Source organism: Erythrolamprus reginae, chromosome 1, assembly GCF_031021105.1.
Source record: "Erythrolamprus reginae isolate rEryReg1 chromosome 1, rEryReg1.hap1, whole genome shotgun sequence".
NCBI lineage: Eukaryota > Metazoa > Chordata > Lepidosauria > Squamata > Dipsadidae > Erythrolamprus > Erythrolamprus reginae.
In genome coordinates this window covers 424,460,279-424,483,910 of record NC_091950.1, presented here as the reverse complement: position 1 = coordinate 424,483,910, position 23,632 = coordinate 424,460,279, and the positions used below count along the sequence as shown (strand labels likewise).

The window sequence follows — 23,632 nt, the reverse complement described above, 5'->3', positions numbered from 1 at the left end:
AAAATACAGGAAATAGTATAAGGGCAGACTAGATGGACCAGGGGGTCTTTTTCTGCCCTCAATCTTCTATGTTTCTATGAGCCGCGTCTGTCCGAGCATCGAAGACCTGTGTGACTATTGGAGGATTCAGACAATGAGGGGGAAGGAGAGATGGAAGATGAAGGTCCTGGAGAGATAGAGGTGGAGGCCCCTGCAATGCCTATGGAACCCCCAGCTATGGCCTCTGGGCTGGATGAGGAGGGGGTGATTGATGATGCAATCCTCAATGTGCATGTGCAAAGGATTCGGGAGAGACAGGAACAGCTGCGCAGATGCAGGAGGAGGTCTTGATCACAGCTGAGAGTCATAGGGAATTCTGCAGCGTGCATAAAAGGGGAGGTATTTGTGGGAGTATTCTTTGCAGGAGTTATCGTTTGTGGTTTAACCGAGAAAGAGAAACAGAGCCAGAGTTTTCTCTAAACCAACATGCCTGCTTCCTTGGAGAAACCTAGCCTTTGGACAATTGCTTTATGAAAGACTGTAGCTATTGTAAAAAAGAGTACCTTTGCTTCAGCCCAGTTCGGAGACATTATTGACAAACTTTGGGGGGGTTTGGACATTTTTTATCGGCCTTGAAGGTAAATCAGACTCTTTGGCAGTAAACAGACATTATGTTGCTGTAATTGCAGTTCTCAGGCCACTTGTTCATGAAATATATTTTGGTGTTTCTGAAACTCCAGTCTGTGTGTTTAACTGTGACAGCAATCACTGCTCAACTGTCACGCCAGGCAGAACAGGAAGTAGCCTAGAATCGCTGCATCAACGCAAGGTAGCAGCCACCACCCCCCCCGCCCAGGTGAGGCTCGTGCCACTCGCACCCGACGAGGGCTACCTGATCGCTGACAGCCACCAGCTTGTTCTCCAGCTCCCTCTTCTCCCGCAACACCTTCTGCCTCTCCTCGTAGGCCTCTTCCAGCTGCAGCTCCAGCTGCTTCAGCTGTGGGGCAGAGAGAAGGGGTCAGGGCTCCAGGTAACATCCAAATTTCAATCAGAATCCAAGTCATAGCACTCATCCAAAGTTCCAATTTATTGCCGGAGTCATCCTGGCACCCACACTGAGTTTCTCCACCCAGTTGAAAGTCCACCTCCCTTGTGTCCCCCCCCTCTACCAAAAAAACCCTTGTCACGTTGCCTACTCAGATCGTGCCAGCATGGCCAGTCCTCCTTCCACTTCCGCCCAGGTGGGTGGGCATAGGATGACCTTGAACCTCTTGAAAGAATGCATTGTGGCTGCATCGTGAAAATCCCCCCTCCCAAGTTTCCATCAACATTCAGGCCTTCTATAGATAGTGTGGCAAGCTGTTGATTTTATCACCAACTTCTGGGGGGGGGGGTATCTAATTATTCTCCAAAGCCCCAGAAGTCAGGAGAAGAAACAATGGTTAGAAACTGATCAAGGAGAGAAGCAACCTAGAAATAAGGAGGGATTTCCTGAGAGTGAAGACAATTTATTTGTTTGTTTGTTTGTTTGTTCATTCATTCATTCAATTTATTTATTTATTCATTCATTCATTCATTCATTCAATTCATTCATTCATTCATTCATTCATTTATTTATTTATTAGATTTGTATGCCTCCCCTCTCCGTAGACTCGGGGCGGCTAACCACAGTAGTAAACAGCATATAACAAATCTAATGTTTAAAATAATTAAAAACCCTTAACACCAAACATACACACAAACATACCATGCATAAATTGTATAGACCTAGGGGGGGGAAGGGTAGTTCAATTCCCCCATGCCTGACAACAGAGGTGGGTTTTAAGGAGCTTACGAAAGGCAAGGAGAGTGGGGGCAATTCTGATCTCTGGGGGGAGTTGATTCCAGAGGGTCGGAGCCGCCACAGAGAAGGCTCTTCCCCTGGGTCCCGCCAGCCGACATTATTTAGTCGACGGGACCCGGAGAAGACCCACTCTGTGGGATCTGATCGGTCGCTGGAATTCGTGCGGCAGAAGGTGGACCCGGAGATATTCTGGTCCAGTGCCATGAAGGGCTTTATAGGCCATAACCAACACTTTGAATTGTGACCGGAAACTGATCGGCAGCCAATGCAGACTGCGGAGTGTTGGTGTAACATGATGAACCAGTGGAACAGGTTGCCACCAGAAGTTGTGGGTGATCCATCCCTGAAGGTTTTCAATAAGAGACTGGGCAACCCTTTGACGGAAAAATTATGAGATCTCCTGCTTTAGCATCGAAACCTGCGTAAGAAGCTTGTGGCCGTAAGACAAAGCCCAGGTCAAGGTTCCAGGTAACATCCGAACTGAATCAGAGCCCAAGTCGAAAGTGCTCCTCAAAGTCCCAATTTATTGCTGGAGCCATCCTGGCACCCACCCTGGAGAACCCGAATCGGAGTTTCCCTCCCAGTTGAAAGTTTACATCCCTTGTCCCCCACCCTCAAACCTGTCCCGTTGCCCACTCAGATTGTGCCAGCGTGGCCAGTCCTCCTTCCGCTTCCGCCCAGGTGGTGGGCATCGGATGGCCTTGAACCTCGACTTGGACGAGGGAATAAAAGGGCAACTGATCAAATTCGCAGACGGCATCAAGCTGGCGGGGGTAGCCAACACCCTAGAAGACAGGCTCAAATTACAGAAAGACCTGGACAGACTAACACAGTGGGCCCACACCAACAAAATGATGTTCAACATCGACAAGAGCAAAGTCCTTCACCTAGGCAGAAAAAACCCTGGACACACATACAACCTGGGAGAAACCCCTCTTAGCAGTAGCGACTGCGAAAGAGACCTCGGAGTCTTGGTGGACAATCAACTAAACATGAGCCAACAATGTGCAGCAGCAGCTAAAAAAGCCAACACAATCTTAAGCTGCATCAACAGAGGAATACGCTCCAAGACCAGGGAAGTACTAATACCACTCTACTATGCCCTGGTAAGACCCCACCTGGAGTACTGCATCCAATTCTGGTCACCTCACTACAAAAAAGACATCGAAACTCCGGAGAAGGTGCAAAAAAGAGCAACCAAGATGATTAAGCCCCCAAGTTTGGTTGCTGGGGAGACAATTGTTCTTTGCCCCGTTCTACGTCCTTTCTTGCTGTAGAGCTGAGGTTCTCAGCCTCTGCTTAATACCACTCTACTATGCCCTGGTCCGACCACACTTGGAGTACTGTATTCAGTTCTGGTCACCACACTTCAAAAGAGACATCAAAACTCTGGAGAAGGTGCAAAAAGAGCAACCAAGATGATTAAGGGACTGGACACCAAGACTTATGAAGAGAGACTGAGGGAACTGGGCATGGATAGCCTAGAGAAAAGGAGGGCCAGAGCGGACATGATAGCAGTCTACAAGTATACGAGGGGATGTCACAGAGAGGAGGGGGTCACTTTATTCTTCAGGGCACCAGAGGGCCGGACGAGGAACAACGGCTGGAAGCTGACCAAGGAGAGATTCAACATGGAGATAAGGAGGAACTTCCTGATGGTCAGAGCGATCAACCAATGGAACAACCTACCAGCGGACGTTGTGAACTCCAACACTCTGGACATTTTTAAGAGAAGATTGAACTGCCACTTGACTGGTGTGCTATAGGGTTCCTGCTTGGGCAGGGGGTTGGACTCGATGGCCTTCGTGGTCCCTTTCAACTCTAACAATAAATAAATAAACCTCTCAAAGAATGAAAGGCTTTGTGGCTGCATCTATCTGCCCCCTCCTGGAAATCCCCCCTCCCAAGTCCCCATCGACATCAGGCCTTCTACAGAGAGTGTGGTGGGAAGCCGTGGATTTCTCACCAACCTCTGCACCAGCTGATCAGGACAGGCTAAAGTCCCCCTTCCTGTCCTGTCCCAGCTCAGTCCAGATCTACTGGTCAGTTCCACCTGTGCATTGGGTGTACATTCTATTGTTATTGTAAGCCACCTTGAGTCCTTCGGGATTGGACGGCATAGAAGTCCAAATCAATCAATCAATCAATACATCAATCAATCAATATATCATCAAGGTACTCCCTTTCTTCAGGTAGGTCACTAAGTTCAAACAGTCACTAAGTGACCTCTTATATGTTGGCAACTATCTTTACTTTGGAGAAGGCTAGGAAGGAAGGAAAGAAGGAGGGGAGGGACGGAGGGAAGGAGGGAAGGAGAAGGAGGGGAGGCAGAGGTATAAGGAAAAGGGGAAGGAAGGAAGGAAGGAAGGAGGGGAGGGACGGAGGGAGGGACGGTCGGAGGGACGGAGGGAAGGAGGAGGGGGGAGGCAGAGATATAAGGAAAAGAGGAAGGGAGGGAGGGAGGGAGGAAGAAAAGGAGGGAGGGAATGGAAGCAGGAGGGGGAATACAGTGGTATAAAGGAAAGGAAGGAGGGAAAGAGGGAAGAGGGAGGGAAGGAGAGGGAGAGAGGAAGGGGAAAAATGGATGGAGGGAAAGGAGAGGAGGATGGGAAGGAGAAGAGGTAGGGAACAGGAAAGAGGAGGGGAAGCAGGAAGTGGGAAAGGAAAGGAAGATGGAGAGAGGGAGAGAAAAGAAAAGAAAGGAAGGAAGGAAGGAAGGAAGAGGAGAAGGAGAGAACAAAAGACAGAAAAGAAAAGAAAAGAAAGGAAAGGAAAAAAGGAAAGGAAAGGAAAAGAAAGAAAAGGAAAGAAAGGAAAGGAAAAGAAAAGAAAAGAAAGGAAAGGAAAATAAAATAAAATAAACCCAGCTGTTTGGCAATCTGGAGAACTGCTGCCTGCCAGTAAAAAAAAAAAAAAGATAATAAAAATCACCTGATCTTATTTTAGCACATACACTCACACCCATCAGAATTCGCACTGGTTTTATTTATCATCCCACTATAAAATCAGCCCAAAATGACCTAATACCCCAAAACTTTCCAGAAAGCCGGGAAGAGCGAATGGCCCTGGAAGGGTTGAAGACGCTGCTTGGCCTTTGTATTTTTGATTGGGGTTTTTTTTTATCATGGGGACTAGAGGCTTTGCTTTCGTCCCGATTTATTACAGTGGATGTTTTTAATATTTGATGTGGAGTTGTGATGGGGGCTGCAGCTTAACATTTATCGTCCAGGGTGTGTGTGTTTCTTTCTAGGAACGGGTGTTTTATTGCAGCGATAAGCTGCCCCGAGCGCTGGGCTCAGCCGCATATAAATGCACGGGATGAATAAATCGGCATGAATAAATTTAAGCGGGCAAAACACCTGTCACTTCAATGGGATGTGCGGGCGGAAGAAATAGGTGCCATCTATCATCCGGTTCTCCTCCCTTAAGGCTTCACAACTTCCACAGAAAGAGTCTTTATTTAGTCTTATCTCACCTTTTAATTTTATTTATTTGGGTTTCATGTCTCTGGGCTGCTGGCCGCTCTAAAGGAAGGGCCCTGGGTGGCTTCTATGAATAGCTCAAGGCAATGGACAGACATAAGCAATGTCGTCTGGCGGGGCCCAGGGGAAGAGCCTTCTCTGTGGCTGCCCCGGCCCTCAGGAACCAACTCCCTCCGGAGATCAGAACCGCCCCCACCCTGTTGTTGAAAACTCACCTTTGCCACCAGGCAGGGGGATATTGACACCTCCCCTAACTACTGTTTTATGTATGGTTTGATTAGGTTGTGTGATTATTTTATTAATAAGGGTTTTTAAATTGAGTTTTTAGATATTGGATTTGTACATTGTTATTATTGTTGTGAGCCGCCGAGAGTTCTCAGAGAGGGGCGGCACACAAATCTAGTTAATAATAATACTAATACTAATAATACTAACAATAATAATAATTGGTAGTAGTAGTAGTAGTAGTAGTAGTAGTAGTAGTAGTAGTAGTAGTTTTTTCCTTCTTCCTCTCGTCTTCCTTCTAACAACAACCCTGTCATGTAGGCTGGGCTGAGAGAGAAGAACCAGCCAGGGGTGAATTGCTCCCAGTAGACAGTGCCTGTCAGTTATTGGAGAGCTGGTCGCGAAGGGAGCGCAAGGGTCCGCCCAGCCACCGCCATTTGGGGCGGAATCTCGCGCTCCCTGTTCCTTCCTTCTCCTCCTTCTTTCTTTCCTTCCTTTATTCCCTTCTTCCTTCTTTCCTTCCTTCTTTCCATCCTCCTTCCATCCTTTCCACTCTTTCGTTCCTTCCTTTCTTCCCTCCCTTCCTTCTTTCCTTCCTTCCTTCTTTTCCTTTCTTTCCTTCCTTTTTCCTCTATTCCCTCCCTTCTTCCTTCTTACCTTCCTTCTGCCCGTTCTTTCCTTCCATTTCTTCCCTCCTCCTTCCTTCCTTTCCACCCTTTCATTCCTTCCTTTTTTCTTCCTTTCTTCCCTCCCTTCCTTCCTTCTTTTCCTTTCTTTCCTTCCTTTTTCCTCTATTCCCTCCCTTCTTCCTTCTTACCTTCCTTCTGCCCGTTCTTTCCTTCCATTTCTTCCCTCCTCCTTCCTTCCTTTCCACCCTTTCATTCCTTCCTTTTTTCTTCCTTTCTTCCCTCACTTCCTTCTTTCCTTCCTTCCTTCTTTTCCTTTCTTTCCTTCCTTTTTCCTCTATTCCTTTCCCTTCTTCCTTCTTACCTTCCTTCTGCCCGTTCTTTCCTTCCATTCCTTCCTTCCTCCTTCCTTTTTTCCCACCCCTTTCCTTCTTTCCTTCCTTTTTTCCTTCCCTTCCTTCTTTTCCTCTTTTCTTCCTTTTTCCTCTATTCTCTCCCTTCTTCCTCTTCACCTTCCTTCTGCCTATTCTTTCCTTCCATTTTTTCTTCCTCCTTCCTTCCTTTCCCCTTCCTTCCTTCCTTCCTTTTTTTCCTCTATTCCCTCTCTTCTTCCAGTGACCCCTGGAACCAGCCCAAAGTCACCCAGCTGGCTTTCATCCCTAAGGCGGGACTAGAATTCCCAGTCTCCTGGTGATTGGCCCAAAGTCACCCATCTGGCTTTCATGACTATTGCAAAACTAGAACTCCCAAACTCCTACTTTCTAGCCAGGCGCCTTCATCACTGGACCAAACTGTTCCCGGATTAAATTAAGGGTGTTTCTTTGTGTCCTGAGTCTGACCCATCCTGTTCAAAGCCGCCCACTTTCCTTTTCATTCCTGCTTTCCTTTGCTTCCTACTAGCCCCCCCCCCCAGCCCTGTTTCTCCAACTCCCCCAATTCCCAAAGTCTGAAGATTAAAAAGAGAACGGGGAAAGAAAGAACTGCCGGCAGGGAGCCCCCCAACCTGCAGGCCCTTTGATTCACATTCCCCTGAAACGGGAGGCGCCACGTGGCTAAGTCATAAAGACATTATTCTCCGGCTCTCCGCTGATTAGAGAACGTTTTAATTAGTTAATCATATGTACATCAACCAATTAATTAATCTGACTTAAAACTGCAAACAAATTTGCCTTTTAGAGCCGCCCAGAGGGGGAGAAAAACCGGAGGCAGCCTCTTCCCGCTCGACAAAAGAGAAGCTGACGCGGCTGGGGAAATGTTCTCTCCCGGCTGCACCGGGAATAAACCTCCGTTCCTCCCACACTCCTAGGCAACCCTCCGTATTGGGGAGACGGGAACCGTATGGATACCCATCTGTCTGAAGTAGTGCGCACCATCTCACCCATGCGCGCCCTTGCAGCATCTGAGCAAAAAGCCCTGCCTTAGACCAACTTTGGAACTTTTTAAGACGTGTGGTCTTCAATTCCCAGAATTCTGGCTGGGGAATTCTGGGAGTTGACATCCACGAGTTTCAAACTTCACAAGTTTGGCCTAGATAGCCAGTAATCGGGCCAGATTACTTGTGGGACCGCCTTCTGCCGCATGAATCCCAGCGACCGGTTAGGTCCCACAGAGTCGGTCTTCTCCAGGTCCCGTCAACTAAACAATGTCGTTTGGCGGGGCCCAGGAGAAGAGCCTTCTCTGTGGGGGCCCCAGCCCTCTGGAATCAGCTCCCCCCACAGAGATTCACATTGCCCCCACCCTCCTCGCCTTCCGTAAGAGTCTCAATACTCATTTATGCTGCCAGGGGATAATTGGGGATTTTAGATTGTTTAGATTTTAGATTGTTAGTTTTAATTAATTGGATTTGCTATTATGTTCTGTTATTTTTATATGCTGTAAGCCCCCCCCCCCCCCCCGGGGCCTTGGAGAGGGGCAGCATATTTGTATTTATTAGACTCGGGGTGGCTAACAACAATAAAAAAGACAATGTGAACAAATCTAATATAAAAAATAATCTAAAATACCCCAATTTAAATAAGCACTCATACATACAAACCTACCATGTATAAATTCTATAAGCCTAGGGGGAAGGGAAAACCTCAATTCCCCCATGCCTGACGACAGAGGTGGGTTTTAAGGAGCTTGCGAAAGGCAAGGAGGGTGGGGGCAATCCTAATCTCAGGGGGGAGCTGGTTCCAGAGGGTCGGAGCCGCCACAGAGAAGGCTCTTCCCCTGGGTCCCGCCAGACGACATTGTTTAGTTGATGGAACCCGGAGAAGGCCAACTCTGTGGGACCTAACTGGTCGCTGGGATTCGTGCAGCAGAAGGCGGTCCCTGAGATATTCTGGTCCGGTGCCACGAAGGGCTTTATAGGTCATAACCAACACTTTGAATTGTGACCGGAAACTGATCGGCAGCCAATGCAGACTGTGGAGTGTTGGTGTAACATGGGCATATTTAGAGAAGCCCATGATTGCTCTCGCAGCTGCATTCTGCACGATCTGAAGTTTCCAAACACTTTTCAAAGGTCGCCCCACGTAGAGAGCGTTACAGTAGTTGAGCCTCGAGGTGATGAGGGCATGAGTGACTGTGAGCAGTCCAAATCCAATCAATCAATCAATCAATTAATCAATCAATCGACAGTCCTCGACACAACACAACAAGTGAACCCCGAATTTCTGTTACTGAGCAGGACAATGAAGCCAGTTTCGTCCTGTCTTTACGACCTTTATTATTTATTTATTATTTATTTATTACTTAGATTTGTATGCCGCCCCTCTCCGAAGACTCAGGGCGGCTCTCTTCCTGCCGTTGATAACAAGCACTTCGCTGCGGCGGTTAAGCTAGTAACTCAGTCATTAAGTGAATCTGGCTGTAGCCCTCCGATGGTCATAAAAGGGGATCACACCACGCACACAACACTCTCACACCGTGGGAACCCTGCGGCCGAAATAAAGATGAGTCCGTTACTACGTGTCTGATGGTTTTAATCAGCTGAGCTTTGGGCGAGCGGCTACGGCCTGTGGACAGCAGTTCCAAGACACCCGTGGCCACGAAATGAATCGTTGTAAACTGAGGACTAGTTTATTGTGCAACACCCACAACATCTGCTGCTGTTGCAGGAAGGCTGAGCTTTGTCATCGCCAAAGCAATTTCTGGGCCTCACCCAGGATGAGCCCAACTTTGTCGTCACCAGGAAGTGACTCCGGCCCCATTGTGAAATTTCACACCTTTTCCTGAGCAATTAATTCTCCGAATATTTTCCCCAGACATACAAGCAGCCCTCGCTTCACAGCCACCAAGCCCCAATTGATTTTATGACCTTATTGGACACGGCCATTAAGCGAGTCGTTAAGCAAGTCACAGTCGTTAAGCAAACCCAGCCTCTGCGTAGAAGCCCAAAATTTACGTCAATGTTAAAAGGGAGAAATTTGTTCCGTGAAATAATGAAATAAACGATAGAATAAAATAAAAACAATGAAAAACTAAAAGATTAAATTAAAACGAGAATGAGAAAGGAAATAAAAACAAAATAAAAGACAAACATGATAAAAAATAATAAAATTAAAAAAAACTAAACTAAAATCCTAAAATAAACTAAAATAAAAAGCTAAACTAAACTAAACCAATATAAAACATAAAAATAAAATAATATAAAAAATAAAATATAAAAATAAAATAATATAAAAAGCTAAAATAATAAACTAAAATAATAATATAAAATATAAAATAATATGAAAATAAAATAAAATATTAAAATAGTATAAAAATAAAATAAAAACTGACACGGTCATTAAGCGAGTCACAGTCGTTAAGCAAACCCAAGGAAATGAAAACAAAATAAAAGACAAACATGATAAAAAATCATAAAATTTAAAAAAACTAAACTAAAATCATAAAATAAACTACAATAAAAAGCTAAACTAAACCAAACCAATATAAAAAAATAAAATATAAAAATAAAATAATATAAAAAATAAAATATAAAAATAAAATAATATAAAAAATAAAATGTAAAAATAAAATAATACTGTATAAAAAATAAAATATAAAAATAAAATAATATTAAAATAATATTAAAATAAACTAAAATAAAAAACTAAAATAAAATAAACAACTAAACTAATAATATAAAATATAAAATAATATGAAAATAAAATAAAATATTAAAATAGTATAAAAATAAAATAAAAAATTAAAGAAACAACTAAAATAAAATAAATAACTAAACTAAACTAATAATATAAAAAATAAAATAATATAAAAATAAAGTAAAATAAAACATCCCTGATCCCTGGAGTTCTGAAATATCGTTTTCCCACTTTGCAAAATCACTTTAAATGCCAAGCGAGGCCTACGAAGCCCCTGGAGTTTGGTGAACGGGGGCAACCAGGTTGACAGACTATAACAACATGGAGGCTCTTCACTACGATAGGGATGTTCACAAACAACACCTGAGCAAGCAGGATGCCCCTGACTCTGGAGGAGGCACTTCCAGAGAACCACCCACCCCACCTGTCCACCTTGGCTCACCTTCTTCTGGCACGACTGGCGGATCTCCTCCACTTCCTCGTCGCGGCTCTCCACTTCCTTGGAGTGTGTCTGTCGCAGCCTCTCCATCTCCATCTCCAGTCGGAGTTTGGCCTGGGGTGGGGGGAGAAGAGTTGGTGAGAGGGGGCTCCTTGGAAGGGAACAGGGGGACCCCCAGAGGGCACCCAAGGGTCAGGAGCAAGGGGTCTACTTGGACCCTTTAAGATTGGCGGACCTCAACTCCCAGAATTCCCAAGTCATTTCACCTTGGGCCCTTTAAGATTGGTGGACTTCAACTCCCAGAACTCCCCCATTAGCCACGCAGGCTGGGGAATTCTGGGAGTTGAAGTCCACCGGTCTTAAAGTGGCCATGTTTGGAGGCCCCTGGTCTAAGAGGACAACTGCCCCTCTTTCTGGGATAGCTCCGTCTAATGTGAAACCCGTCATGGAGTCATTTACATGACGTAGGGTGACTTCTCCCCTCTTCACTAAACCGGCCTGTGGGTGTGGCCAGTGGACCATGGACCGCCAGTTTGACAGCCCTGCTCTAGGAGTCAGGTGGGTGCTCTCTAAATTAGGTAGGCGAATGGATGGATACATGGACAGACAGACAGACTGTTAGTGAGAGAGATGATGGGTGGGTGGGTAAATAGGTAGGTAGGTAGGTAGATATAGAGATAGATAGATAGATAGATAGATAGATAGATAGATAGATAGATAGATAGATAGATAGATACAGTAATACCTTGTCTTACGAACCTAATTGGTTCCCGGGGGAGGTTCGTAAGACGAAAAGTTTGTAAGATGAAACATTGTTTCCCATAGGAAACAATGTAAGATCAATTAATCCGTGCAATGAAAAAAAAATGCAAAAAACCGCCGCCGCCCGACTGTCACCTTTTGAAACAGCCGGGGGGCTTCTCAGCGTCCTCCTGAACCCGAACACCAACCCGAACTTCCGGGTTCGGCGTTCCGGGGGCCACCGAGAAGCCCCGCCGCCCGGCTGTCACCTTTTAAAACAGCCGGGGGGCTTCTCGGCGGCTTCCCGAACGCTGAACCTGGAAGTTCAGGTTTGGCGTTTGGGTTCAGGAGGATTCTGAGAAGCCCCCCGGCTGTTTCAAAAAGCGACAGCAGGGCGGCGTTCGTAAGAAGAGGCAAAAAATTTCTGAACCCAGGGTTCGTATCTCGGGTTGTTCGTAAGACGAGGTACCACTGTAGATAGATAGATTAGATAGATAGATAGATAGATAGATAGACAGACAGACAGACAGACAGACAGACAGACAGACAGACAGACAGACAGACAGACAGACAGACAGACAGATAATGGATAGATAATAGAAGAGAGAATATAGACACACAGAGAGAGAGAGAGAGAGAGAGATGATGGATGGATGATAGGAGATAGAAATAGGAGAGAGACAGGTAGACTGACAGATGTGGATAAATGGATGGATGCAGAGAGAGAGTGTTAGGTAGATAGTTCTATGTATGTGTGTCTCTACACATGAACAGCCACATACAGAGAGAAAGAGACAGACAGACAGCTACGATGGCTGCATGGACGGACAGATAGGCCAGTAGACAATAAATACACGAAATCCTCCTAGCAGCAGCGCCCCTGTTCTTCCGAAGACCCCGGTGACTCCCGGAAGCTGCCTGGCTGGGCCCCCTCCTCGGCTTTTCTCCCCCAGGACAGCCTCTGCACGGACTCTCTTGAGACAACCGGGGCCCCCCAAGCGTTCTGCCTGGTTCCTCCGAAAGGCCCAGCAGAAACATAACGGCCTCACACACAGACACACACACACACACACACACACACACCCTTCATCTGAGAACCAGCTTTGGCATCAATCCGCTTCGCTTTGCCAGCCCCTGCCAACTCCTGCCCTCCCCACAGCCCTTCATGCTGGGGCGGGCAATATTTAGACCCAGCTGCCAGCCGGAAGCCCCCTTGGTGGGCAAACCAAGCCCCCTGGGGCTGCCCTTGGGGTCCTGGGAAGAGAGCCACTGGGTCAGTGGCCCCCAAAGTCAGAAAAGGAAGAAGGAGAAGACCAAAACACAAACACACACGCACAACAATCAGCACCCAGAGGAGAAGATGAACAACAAACAAGGGGTAAACTAGACCCCAATTAAGAAACTGCCAACAGCCCAAAGAATCCCCCCCCCCCCAGGACCACTCCCACCAACACTGACAGGGCAACCTGGAATGTAAGCTAAGAGCAAATTGGATGATGTTGCCTATTTGGGTCAAGAAATGTCTGTGAGAAAACATCCATCTACCTATCTAATCTAATTTCCATCCACCTATCCCTCTCTATCTGTCTTGTACCTACCTACCTATCTATCTACCTATCCATCCATCCATCCATCCATCTACCATCCATTAATCCATCTATTATCTCTCTCTCTTCTATACATCCATACATCCATCATCTCTCTTCTTCTCTCCAACCTATTATCTATCTATCTATCTATCTATCTATCTATCTATCTATCTATCCATCCATCCATCCATCCATCCATCTATCCATCATCTCTCTTCTTCTCTCCAACCATCTATTATCTATCTATCTATCTATCTATCTATCTATCTATCTATCTATCTATCTATCTATCTATCCATCCATCCATCTATCCATCTATCCATCCTTCTACCATCCATTCATCCATCTATTATCTCTCTCTCTTCTATACATCCATCCATCCATCATCTCTCTTCTTCTCTCCAACCATCTATTATCTATCTATCTATCTATCTATCTATCTATCTATCTATCTATCTATCTATCTATCTATCTATCTATATATATATATATATATATATATACTGTATATATATCTCAATCTAGCTATCAATCTCTCTCTCTCTTCCATCCATCCATGCATCCTCTCTCTCTCTCTCTCTCTCTGTTGCTGTCTGTTTGTCAGTCAGTCTAATCAAAGAACCACCAAAAACACAAATGACACTCTGATCAACACCGACAGAATAAGCAACTTGTATATATAAACAGAAAGCAAACCCCTTTCCTTCGAGCACTGGTGACGTTACCTAGCTGGGTCGTGAAACATCTACAAGAAAGCCACCAAGCTCAGAGACCACCCAGGGACCCCACGGTTCCTCCTCCTCTTCCTCCTCCTCCTCTCAGAAACCCCACTCGCCTCTAGCACTGGTGATGTAACCTAGCTGGGACGTGAAACATTTGCAGTTCAGGGAGCACCAAGGCCCCCACAGACTTTTTCTTCCTCCTCTTCCTCCTCCTCTCCCCCCCAGGAACCCCCCCCCTTCCATTCTAACTCTGATGCTGCCGCCTAGCTGGGTCATAAACCCTCCGCAAGGAGACCCCCCTCCCCTAGCTCTTTTTTTAGCCCTGAGCCACAAATCTTCTCCTTCCTCGTCCGTCCGTCACTCACCCTCCGGGCCGCCGCAGCTTCTACCGCCTGCATGGCTGAGAGGGTGGTGGGGCCGCTGCCCCCTCCCCTCCCTGGCAGCCCCAAACTGGGGCCAGAGAAGGCCCCGCAGGTGGAGAGGAGAGTCAAGTCGGGGCGTCTCGTCCCGCGGAGAAACCGGCCCGCCCAGAAAACCGGCACAGCCAGAGCCACCGCGGAGGCTGGGAGTTTCCGCCCGCCCCGCCCTGGGCCTCTTACCTGCTCCAACATCTGGATGGTGCCCGCCTGCTCGTCCAGCTCCTCCTCCTGGTCTTTGGCTTTGGCCTCCAGGTCCCGCAGCTGCTTGCGGACTTTGGCCAGAGAGGCCTCGTCTTTGGACTCCTGGCAGGAGAGGTCCTGCAGCTCGGCCTCCAGGCCCTGGACCTTCTGCGTGGAGGTCAGGATCTGGGCCTCTTTGTCCTGGGGGGGGGACACAAAGGGGGCACCCCAATTCAATCGGAGGCTCCATCGGCAACGGGTCAGAAAAGCCCAGGCCTGGAAGGGGCCTTGGAGATCATCTAGTCCAACCCCAAGAGGCCTCGGAGAACTTCCACTCATTGGCCTCCCTCCCTCTGTTCTCCCTTCTTCCCTTCTTCCCTATCTTCATCTCCCTCCCTCTCTTTCTTCAGCAGTCTCCCTTCCTTTCCCCCCCTCTTTTCATTTCTTTTCTTCCTTTTCTCCGTTCTTCCTTTTTACCTCCTTTCATCTCCTTCCTTCCCCTTTTGCCTTTTCCTTCCTTCCTGTTATCATTCTTCCTTCTTCCCTCCTTCCTTCCTCCCCTTTGCCTTCTCCTTCCTTCCTCCCTTCCTTCCCTTCTCCTTTCCTTCCTTCTTCCCTTCCTCTTCTCCATTCTTCCTTCTTCCTTCCCTTCATCTCTTTCCTCCCTCCCCTTTGCCTTTTCCTTCCTTCCTTCTTTCCTTCCTCCCTTGCTTTTCCTTCCCCCTCCATCTTCCATCTCTCTTTCCTTCTTTCTTTCCTTTCTTTCCTTCCTTCCTTTTCCTTCCCTCTCCTCCTTCTATCCCTCTTTCCTTCTTTTCCTTCTTTCTTTATCTTTCTTTCCTTCTTTTCTTCCTTCCTTCTTCCTTCCCTCCCTTACAGAGCTTGCAGTTCTTCTAGCCCAACCCTCTGCCCACGGCAGGAGTCCTTCTACCATCCCAGACAATCTTATCTTGAAGACCTCCGCTGCTGGAGCGCCCACAACTTCTCGTGGCAAGCTGTTCCACCGGTTAATTGTCCTCCCTCCCTGTCTGGAAATTCCTCCTTAATTCCAGGTGGCTTCTCTCTTTGATGAGTTCCCACCCGTTCTTTCTGGCCTTGGCCTTCTGGTGCTATGGAGACCAGGTTGACCCCCACCCTCTTCTCTGGAGTCAAGAAGCTCCAAAGAAGGCAGGGACTTCTTTGGGGTCTGAGGGCCCCAGGAGCCCCTCAAAGCCACCCAGAATCCATAAGGAGCTAGGCAGCCTACAAATCACATTAATAAATAAATAAAAGCCACCACGAGCAGTAGCAGTGCAAGGGTTGGAATGCAGTGTTGCAGGCTAATCCTGCTGACTGCCCACTGCCAGGAGTTCGATCCTGACCGGCTCCAGGTTGACTCAGCCTTCCGTCCTTCTGGGGTGGGCAAAATGAGATTGTTAGGGGGGGGGGGTGTCTTTACAGTGACAATCCTTAAGTCTTGTACCACATGATTCTTGACCAATGTCTCTTTTTATTTTATGTACGCTGAGAAGCATCTGCACCAAGACAAATTCCTTGAGTGTCCAATCACACGTGGCCAATAACATTCTATTCTATTCTATTCTATTCTATTTCTATTCTATTCTAGCATTCAGGTAGCGTATGACAGCGCGCACTTCGCACTTGGAGGGCAACGGAATGAAGATGCCCATCTCTAACCTTCGCCACAACGCCAGTCGATGATCTACTGACCCCTGGCACTGCCCGGTCTCTTCCGCTGGCTTCCCGCTACATGATAGTCATACCAACTTCCCCCATGAACATTCCCCGCGAGAGCTACGTGCCTTGTAACCTGACTTTCTGGATAACCCTCATATAAGTCTAAATCAGGGGTCCCCAAACTTTTTGCACAGGGGGGCCAGTTCACTGTCCCTCGGACTGTTGGAGGGCCGGACTATAAAAAAAAACCTATGAACAAATCCCTATGCACACTGCACATACCTTGTTTTAAAGTAAAAAACAAAATGGGAACGTACTATTTAGAGGGGGGAGGGGAGAAGTCTGAAATTCATATAAGTTTATATTTTTTTTAATTTTCTTTTGTTAACATCTGATTGGCTATACAAGGTTTTCTTGGCTTATAGAAAAATGTATACAGAAAAAAGGAAGCACTTTGGCATAATGGTTAATAAGTTAGAAATATACAGTGTTCCCTCGATTTTCGCGGAGGATGCATTCCGAGACCGCCCACGAAAGTCAAATTTCCGCGAAGTAGAGATGCGGAAGTAAATACACTATTTTGGCTATGGACAGTATCACAAGCCTTCCCTTAACACTTTAAACCCCTAAATTGCCATTTCCCGTTCCCTTAGCAACCATTTAGATTATTACTCACCATGTTTCTTTATTAAAGTTTATTAAAAAAATATTTATTAAAGGTGGACGAAAGTTTGGCGATGACATATGACGTCATCGGGCAGGAAAAAACCGTGGTATAGGGAAAAAACCGCAAAGTATTTTTAAATTAATATTTTTGAAAAACCGTGGTATAGACATTTCGCGAAGTTCGAACCCGCGAAAATCGAGGGGAACACTGTAATTGGTGTTGTACTTTTTTGAGGAGGGAATTTAATTAAAAGAAAATGAATGTAACTGGATGACAAAATTAGAAAAAAAAACGTTTGCAACTTTTTTGATGATTGATATTAGTTACTAACAAAATACCGCATTTTATTCATGGAAAATTAGATGTGCTTCTGTCACTCACCGGCGGGCCGGATAAATGGCCCCAGCGGGCCGCGTGTGGCCCATGGGCCATAGTTTGGGGGCCGCTGGTCTAAATGATAAATAGCTAGATAATTAGAGTTGGAAGGGACCTTGTAGGTCATCCAGCCCAACCCCCTGCGTAAGTAAGAGTCCCTACACTTTTTCAGACAAGTGGCCGCCCAAATCTCTTGACATTCTATTACTGAAATGAAGGAGCAGCCTGGACGCAGGATGACAACGACAGGAAGGGTTGGGGGCTCGGGACCACCCACCTCCAACTGCTGCTTGAGGCTAAAGACCTCGGCCATCAGCACGTCCTTCTCCCGTCCCAGTTTCTCCCGCCCGAGCTTCTCGCGCTGCGCCTCTTCATGAGCCTGGGAAAGCTCCCCGTCAAACCTATTTGGGTGGACCGGAGACAGACAGACAGACGGACAGAAGGATTGCAAAAGAGGCGATTAAGGGGGGCCCTCCTTCCGCCAGCTGCACCCCAGGAGAAAACGCTTCCCGGCTCCCGACCCAATTTCGCCGGCTGAATATTTCATCCGCAACGGCGGCAGCTGTGGAGGGAACCCTAAACAAATCAGAATATTTAATAAAAATCTCCAATTCGATCAAAAGTGGGAAAGGCTGCTGCAGATGCTGGCAAGGTTGGTTCTGATTCAGTCCTCAGTTTAGGACCACAAATGTGGGGGGGTTACATTGCCTTAATCTGCTTCCCCCCCTCCATCCAATAAGCCCCTTGGTAGGTGGTTGAGATACGACCACAATCCAACCCCAAAATTTCACTGCCGTTAAATGAAAACACTCGCCAAGGGAGTTTTCCTCCATCTTACGACCTTCCTTGGCACAGTTGTTAAGGGCTGTGGGTGAGTTGGTAAGAGGGCTGTTCATAGAAACATAGAAGAAGACGGACGGCAGAAAAAGACCTCCTGGTCCATCTAGTCTGCCCTTATACTATTTCCTGTCTTTTATCTTAGATTGGATCTATGTTTATCCCAGGCATGTTTAAATTCAGTTACTGTGGATTTACCAATCACGTCTGCTGGAAGTTGGTTCCAAGGATCTACTACTCTTTCAGTGAAATAATATTTTCTCATGTTGCCTTTGATCTTTCCCCCAACTAACTTCAGATTGTGTCCCCTTGTTCTTGTGTTCACTTTCCTATTAAAAACACTTCCCTCCTGGACCTTATTTAACCCTTTAACATATTTAAATGTTTCAATCATGTCCCCCCTTTTCCTTCTGTCCTCCAGACTCTACAGATGGAGTTCATGAAGTCTTTCCTGATACGTTTTATGCTGAAGACCTTCCACCATTCTTGTAACCCGTCTTTGGACCCCTTCAATTCTGTCAATATCTTTTTGTAGGTGAGGTCTCCACAACTGGACACAGTATTCCAAGTGGGATCTCACCAGCGCTCTATACAGCAGGATCACAATCTTCTGCTTGTTATATCTCTAGCTATGCAGCCAAGCATCCTACTTGCTTTCCCTACGGTCTGACTGCACTGTTCCCCCTTTTTGAGACGGTCAGAAATCACGACCCCTCAGTCCTTCTCATCTGAAGTTGTTGCTCACACAGAACTGCCAATACAATACAGTACTCAGATTGAGGATTCCTGCAGTTTCCATTGCTTTGACCACTTATCTAGTAAAACTAAATCATTTGCCATATTACAGACACCTCCAGCAATATCTATTGCATACTTTAGATGAAAAGTATGATGAAAGATGGATGGATGGAGACAGAAAAAGATACTGGGGAGAGAGAGAGAGAAAGAAGAGAGAGAGACACGAAGAGAGAGAGTGAATAAGAGAGAGAGACAGAGAAAGAGAGAGAGAGAGAATGAGAGAAAGAATGAAAAAGAATGAGAGAGAATGAGAGAGGGGGGGGGGAATGAGAGAAAGAACAAGAGAATGAGAGAAAGAAAGAGAATGAGAGAGAGGAGAATGAGAGAGAGAAAAAGAGAGAGAGAGAGACAGAGATGGATGAATGGATAGATGATGGAGAGAGAATGCCTTTTCTGGAATACCTCCACCCAATTTACAACCCCCGGCCCCTCCTGCTGGGAGCCCCCTCCCCACCAATCCCGGGCTCAGCCGGGGGTCTTCTCTGCCCTCCACTGTTTACAAGCCTTTAATTTCCTCCCGAAGAGCAGAAAGCAGCAGAGCAAATTGCAAAAAATCCTCCCGGCAGCTTTGTCTGAATAGCTAATTGAGGCATCTCAGGCAGTTAGTGGGGGGCAGGGGGGGGGCGGGGAGGGAGCATGAACAAGGGAGAAAATTGGGGGTTGGCAGGGAGGGGAGAAAAGCCCCCTCCTTGGCTGGCGGAAGGCACCAGGCGCTGGGCTGGCAGGCTGGGCACAGGGTATGGGGTGAAGTCAAGGGGGAAGGGGATGGGGGGGGCAGGACCCCAGCCTCAATTCACACTCCTGGGGGAGAGGAGGGGGTGTATAGCATCCTCCTCCCCTTTTGTGTCCAGCCTCCTTGATTGGATTCGATTCAGATTATTTCCTCCAGGGTTGCCACAACCTTGACACACAAAACTCCCTAGGATTCCCCAGATAGCTAACCCGCCTTCAAGGCTGAGAAAGATTGCTTTCACCCCTGGAACTCCTTGCCACAAAGTGACAGAGTGATTCCTCCAGCCACCCAACTGAGCTTCACTTTGCAGAGATACTCTACTCTGAGGAATTCCAGCAAGGAATAGGCCAAGCATGCTTTCTCCTTCTCAGTTGCCTCTGAGGTTTGTCTGTCTGTCTGTCTTTTCATCCATCCATCCATCTCTCACCTGATCTATCATGTGTTGATTTATTTTTTCTGTCTATCTCTATCTGCCCTATCTGTCCTGTTCTGCTGTCTGCCCATCTATCTATCTATCTGTCTGTCTGTCTGTCTGTCTGTCTGTCTGTCTGTCTGTCTATCTCTATCTATCTATCTATCTATCTATCTATCTATCTATCTCTATCTATCTATCTATCTATCTATCTCTATCTATCTATCTATCTATCTATCTATCTATCTAATCTATCTATCTATCTATCTATCTATCTATCTATTCTACCTACCTACCTACCTACCTATCTATCTATCTATCTATCTAATCTATCTAATCTATCCAATCTATCTATCTATCTATCTATCATCTATCTAATATATCTATCATCTATCTATCATCTATCTAATATATCTATCTATCTATCTATCATCTATCTATCTATCTAATCTATCTATCTAATCTATCTATCATCTATCTAATCTATCTATCTATCTATCTATCTAATCTATCTATCTAATCTATCTATCTATCTATCTATCTATCTATCTATCTAATCTATCTATCTAATCTATCTATCTACCTACCTGTCTGTCTGTCTGTCTGTCTGTCTGTCTGTCTGTCTGTCTGTCTGTCTGTCTGTCTGTCTGTCTATCTATCTATCTATCTATCTATCTATCTATCTAATCTATCTATCTATCTATCATCTATCTAATCTATCTATCTATCTATCTATCTATCATCTATCTAATCTATCTATCTATCTACCTACCTACCTACCTACATACATATCCATTCATCCATCTATCTATATAGTATAGACATATCAATCAATCTATCTATTCTATCATGTCTATTTGTCCATTCTATCTGTCTGCCTGCCTGCCTCTCTCTCTTTCCATCCATCCATCAATCCCTTGTCAAATCTAACATGTGTCTATTTATCTATTTTTTCTGTCTATCTCTATCAATCCTACCTGTCCTATCCTATCCTTCCGTCTGTCTATCTGTCTCATTCGTCTCTCATCTATATCTATACAGTATAGACATATCAACGAATCTGTCTAATCTATCATGTCTATTTGTCCATTCTGTCTACCTGCCTGCCTATCTCTATCTCCATCCATCCATCCATCCATCATCTAATCTATCATCTGAAGTTAGTTGGGGGAAAGATCAAAAGCAACATGAGAAAATATTATTTGACTGAAATAGTGGTAGATGCTTGGAACAAACTTCCAGCAGACGTGGTTGATAAATCCACAGTCACTGAATTGAAACATGCCTGGGATACACATAGATCCATCCTAAGATAGAATACAGGAAATAGTATAAGGGCAGACGAGATGGACCAGGAGGTCTTTTTCTGCCGTCAGTCTTCTAGGTTTCTATGTTTCTATCATGTGTCTATTTATCTATTTTTTGTCTATCTCTATTTGTCCTGCCCTGTCTTTCCTTCTGTCTGTCCATCCATCCATTCATACATCATTCATCACATCCATCACATGTATCTCTCATCTATAAAGTATAGACATATCAATCTATCTATCATGTCTATTTGTCCATTCTGTATGTCTCTATCTCCATCCATCTCTCTCATCTCTCTCTCTCTCCCACCTGTACATCCATCCTTTCAATCTGCCAGCCCTTGCTTTCCTTCTCTCTCTCTCTCTCTCTTTTAGAAAGAAAAAGTCTGGGCTGTGTAGATAGAGACATAAAAGGCTGGACAGAAGCACTCTAATAAAAACCAGTTAGAAAGAAAGATAAAAATCATTAAAATTCAACCGTGTACGAAGATCACTGGGGGTCTGGGTAAAAAGGGGGTCTCAAAAAGTAGAGAGAGGAGACCCTTGCCCTAGTCCTGCCTGGGGAGGGGGATTGAGCACGGGGGGAGAGGGAAAGCCCCCAGACCAATTTGCAACCTCGGCCGGAGTGACCCGTATGTGTTGGGTCCGTGGAGGCGCAGCGTCTCTTTGCACCTGGTAATCACGCGCGGCATTAATGCCAGGCCTGCTCTCTGGAAATTGGACATAATTAGGCTGGTTCTCCCCCCCCCCCTGCCCCTCCTCCTGTGATCATTACGGTAATGTGATGAAAGTGTCTCGGGTGGTTAAATGGCTTTTCTTGTCTTCTCTCTTTCACGGGGAGAAAGGAAGGAAGGGGCTTAGTTCCAAAGAGGAAGAACCTCTTTCCTTTCCTTATAGCCTTTCTTTCTTTCTTTCTTTTTCTTTCTTTCTTTTTCTTTCCTTCCTTTTCTATCTTCACTTTCTTTCTTTCATTCTTTTCCTTCCTGCCTTTTCTTCCGTCTTTGTTTTTCTTTTCTGCCTTTCTTCCTTCATTCCTCTCCCCCTTTTTTCTTTCTCTCCCCTTGCCTCCCTCCGTCTTCTCATTTCTTTCTTTCTATCTTCTTTCTTTTCTTCCACCTTTTTCTTTCCTTCTCCTTCCTTCTCTCCCTCCCACCTTCTTCTCTTCTTCCTTTTTTTCTCCATCTTTCTTTCCTTCCCCTATTTTTTCTTTCTTTTTCCTTTCCTTCCTCTCTCTCTCCCTCCTTTCTCCCTTCCTTCCCTCCCTCCTTCTCCTTCCTTTCTTTTCTCTTTATTTATTTCGCTTCCTCACCCCTCCCTTTTCTTTTTCTTTCTCTCTTTCTCTCTTTCTCTCTCTCTTTCTTTCTTTCTTTCTTTCCTTCCTCCCTCCCTTTCATGGTGAGCCATGTGATCTACGCTGTACCCTAAATAAATAGATTTCCTTTTAGGGTAACGTGAGTTTCAACGGAGCCAGTTGATGAGATTTTTCCATCTCATCACAAGGCTTCATATGATGCATCTGACAGGCTGCGGGGGATAACAGTAGGAAAATGTGTGTGTGTGTGTGTGTGTGTGTGTGTGTGTGTGTGTGTGTGTGTGTTGCATTGAGCTTGTATTTTTTTTGGGGGGGTACTTATGCTGCACGTGGAACCCCAACAGAATACAATGAGAAAAGAGAGAGAGAGAGAAAAAGAGAGGAGGGGAGAGAGAAAGAGAGAAAGGGAGGAAGGATGAGAGAGAGAAAGAGACTGAGAGGAAGGGAAGGAGGGAGAGAGAAAGAGAGAAAGGGAGGAAGGAAGAGAGAGAAAGAGAGAGAGAAGAGAGAGGAAGGGATGAAGAGAGGAAGAAAGAGGGAGGGAGAGAGAGAATTTTTTTTAGCCCCCCCCCCCCAACAGTATCCCTCTTTCCCAATCTTAAAATCTGGTCACTTTACACTCGTGCAGTGTTTCCGGACCTTGGCCACTTGAAGATATTTGGACTTCAAGTTCCCAGAATTCCCCAGCCAGATATCTCCAAGTTGCCAAGGCTGGGAAACACTGCACGAGGGTATAAACAGGGGGCCACTGATAACATTCCCTATTTCGATGGTGAAACGTCATGCAAGAAAACCACCAAGCTCTGAGAGCATCAAGTATCCTGCAGTCTTCCTCCTCCTCCTCCTCCTCCTCCTCCTCCTCTTCCTGCCCCCAGCCTGGATCCCGCCTGCCTTCCTCCTCACCGGCGCTGCTTCTTCTCCAGCTCGTGGTTGCGGCCCTGCTGCCCTTCCAGGTGTAGTTTGGTGTCCTGCAGCTCGGCCGTCAGCCGCTGGCATTTCTTCTTGAGGGTCTGCAGAGCCCGCTGGGTCTCCTCGTTGTCCGCCTGCAAGTCGGTCAGCTGCCAAGAGAAACCGTAGAGCCTTTTCTGTGGCGGCCCCGACCCTCTGGAATCAACTCCCCCCAAAGATTAGAACTGCCCCCACCCTCCTTGTATTTAAGACCCACTTATATCGCCAGGCATGGGGGAATTGAGACATCT

At 46.2% G+C, this 23,632-nt stretch overlaps 1 protein-coding gene across 1 annotated transcript in view; it reads right to left on the bottom strand.

The window, feature by feature from the left end:
- Window positions 1–23,632, bottom strand: part of MYO18A (myosin XVIIIA) — a 201,529-nt gene that overhangs the window by 48,236 nt on the left and 129,661 nt on the right. The window contains 5 exon segments of the mRNA XM_070735473.1: window positions 872–976; window positions 10,668–10,778; window positions 14,316–14,516; window positions 17,312–17,435; window positions 23,337–23,491. Coding sequence (XP_070591574.1) covers window positions 872–976; window positions 10,668–10,778; window positions 14,316–14,516; window positions 17,312–17,435; window positions 23,337–23,491 — 696 coding nt within the window.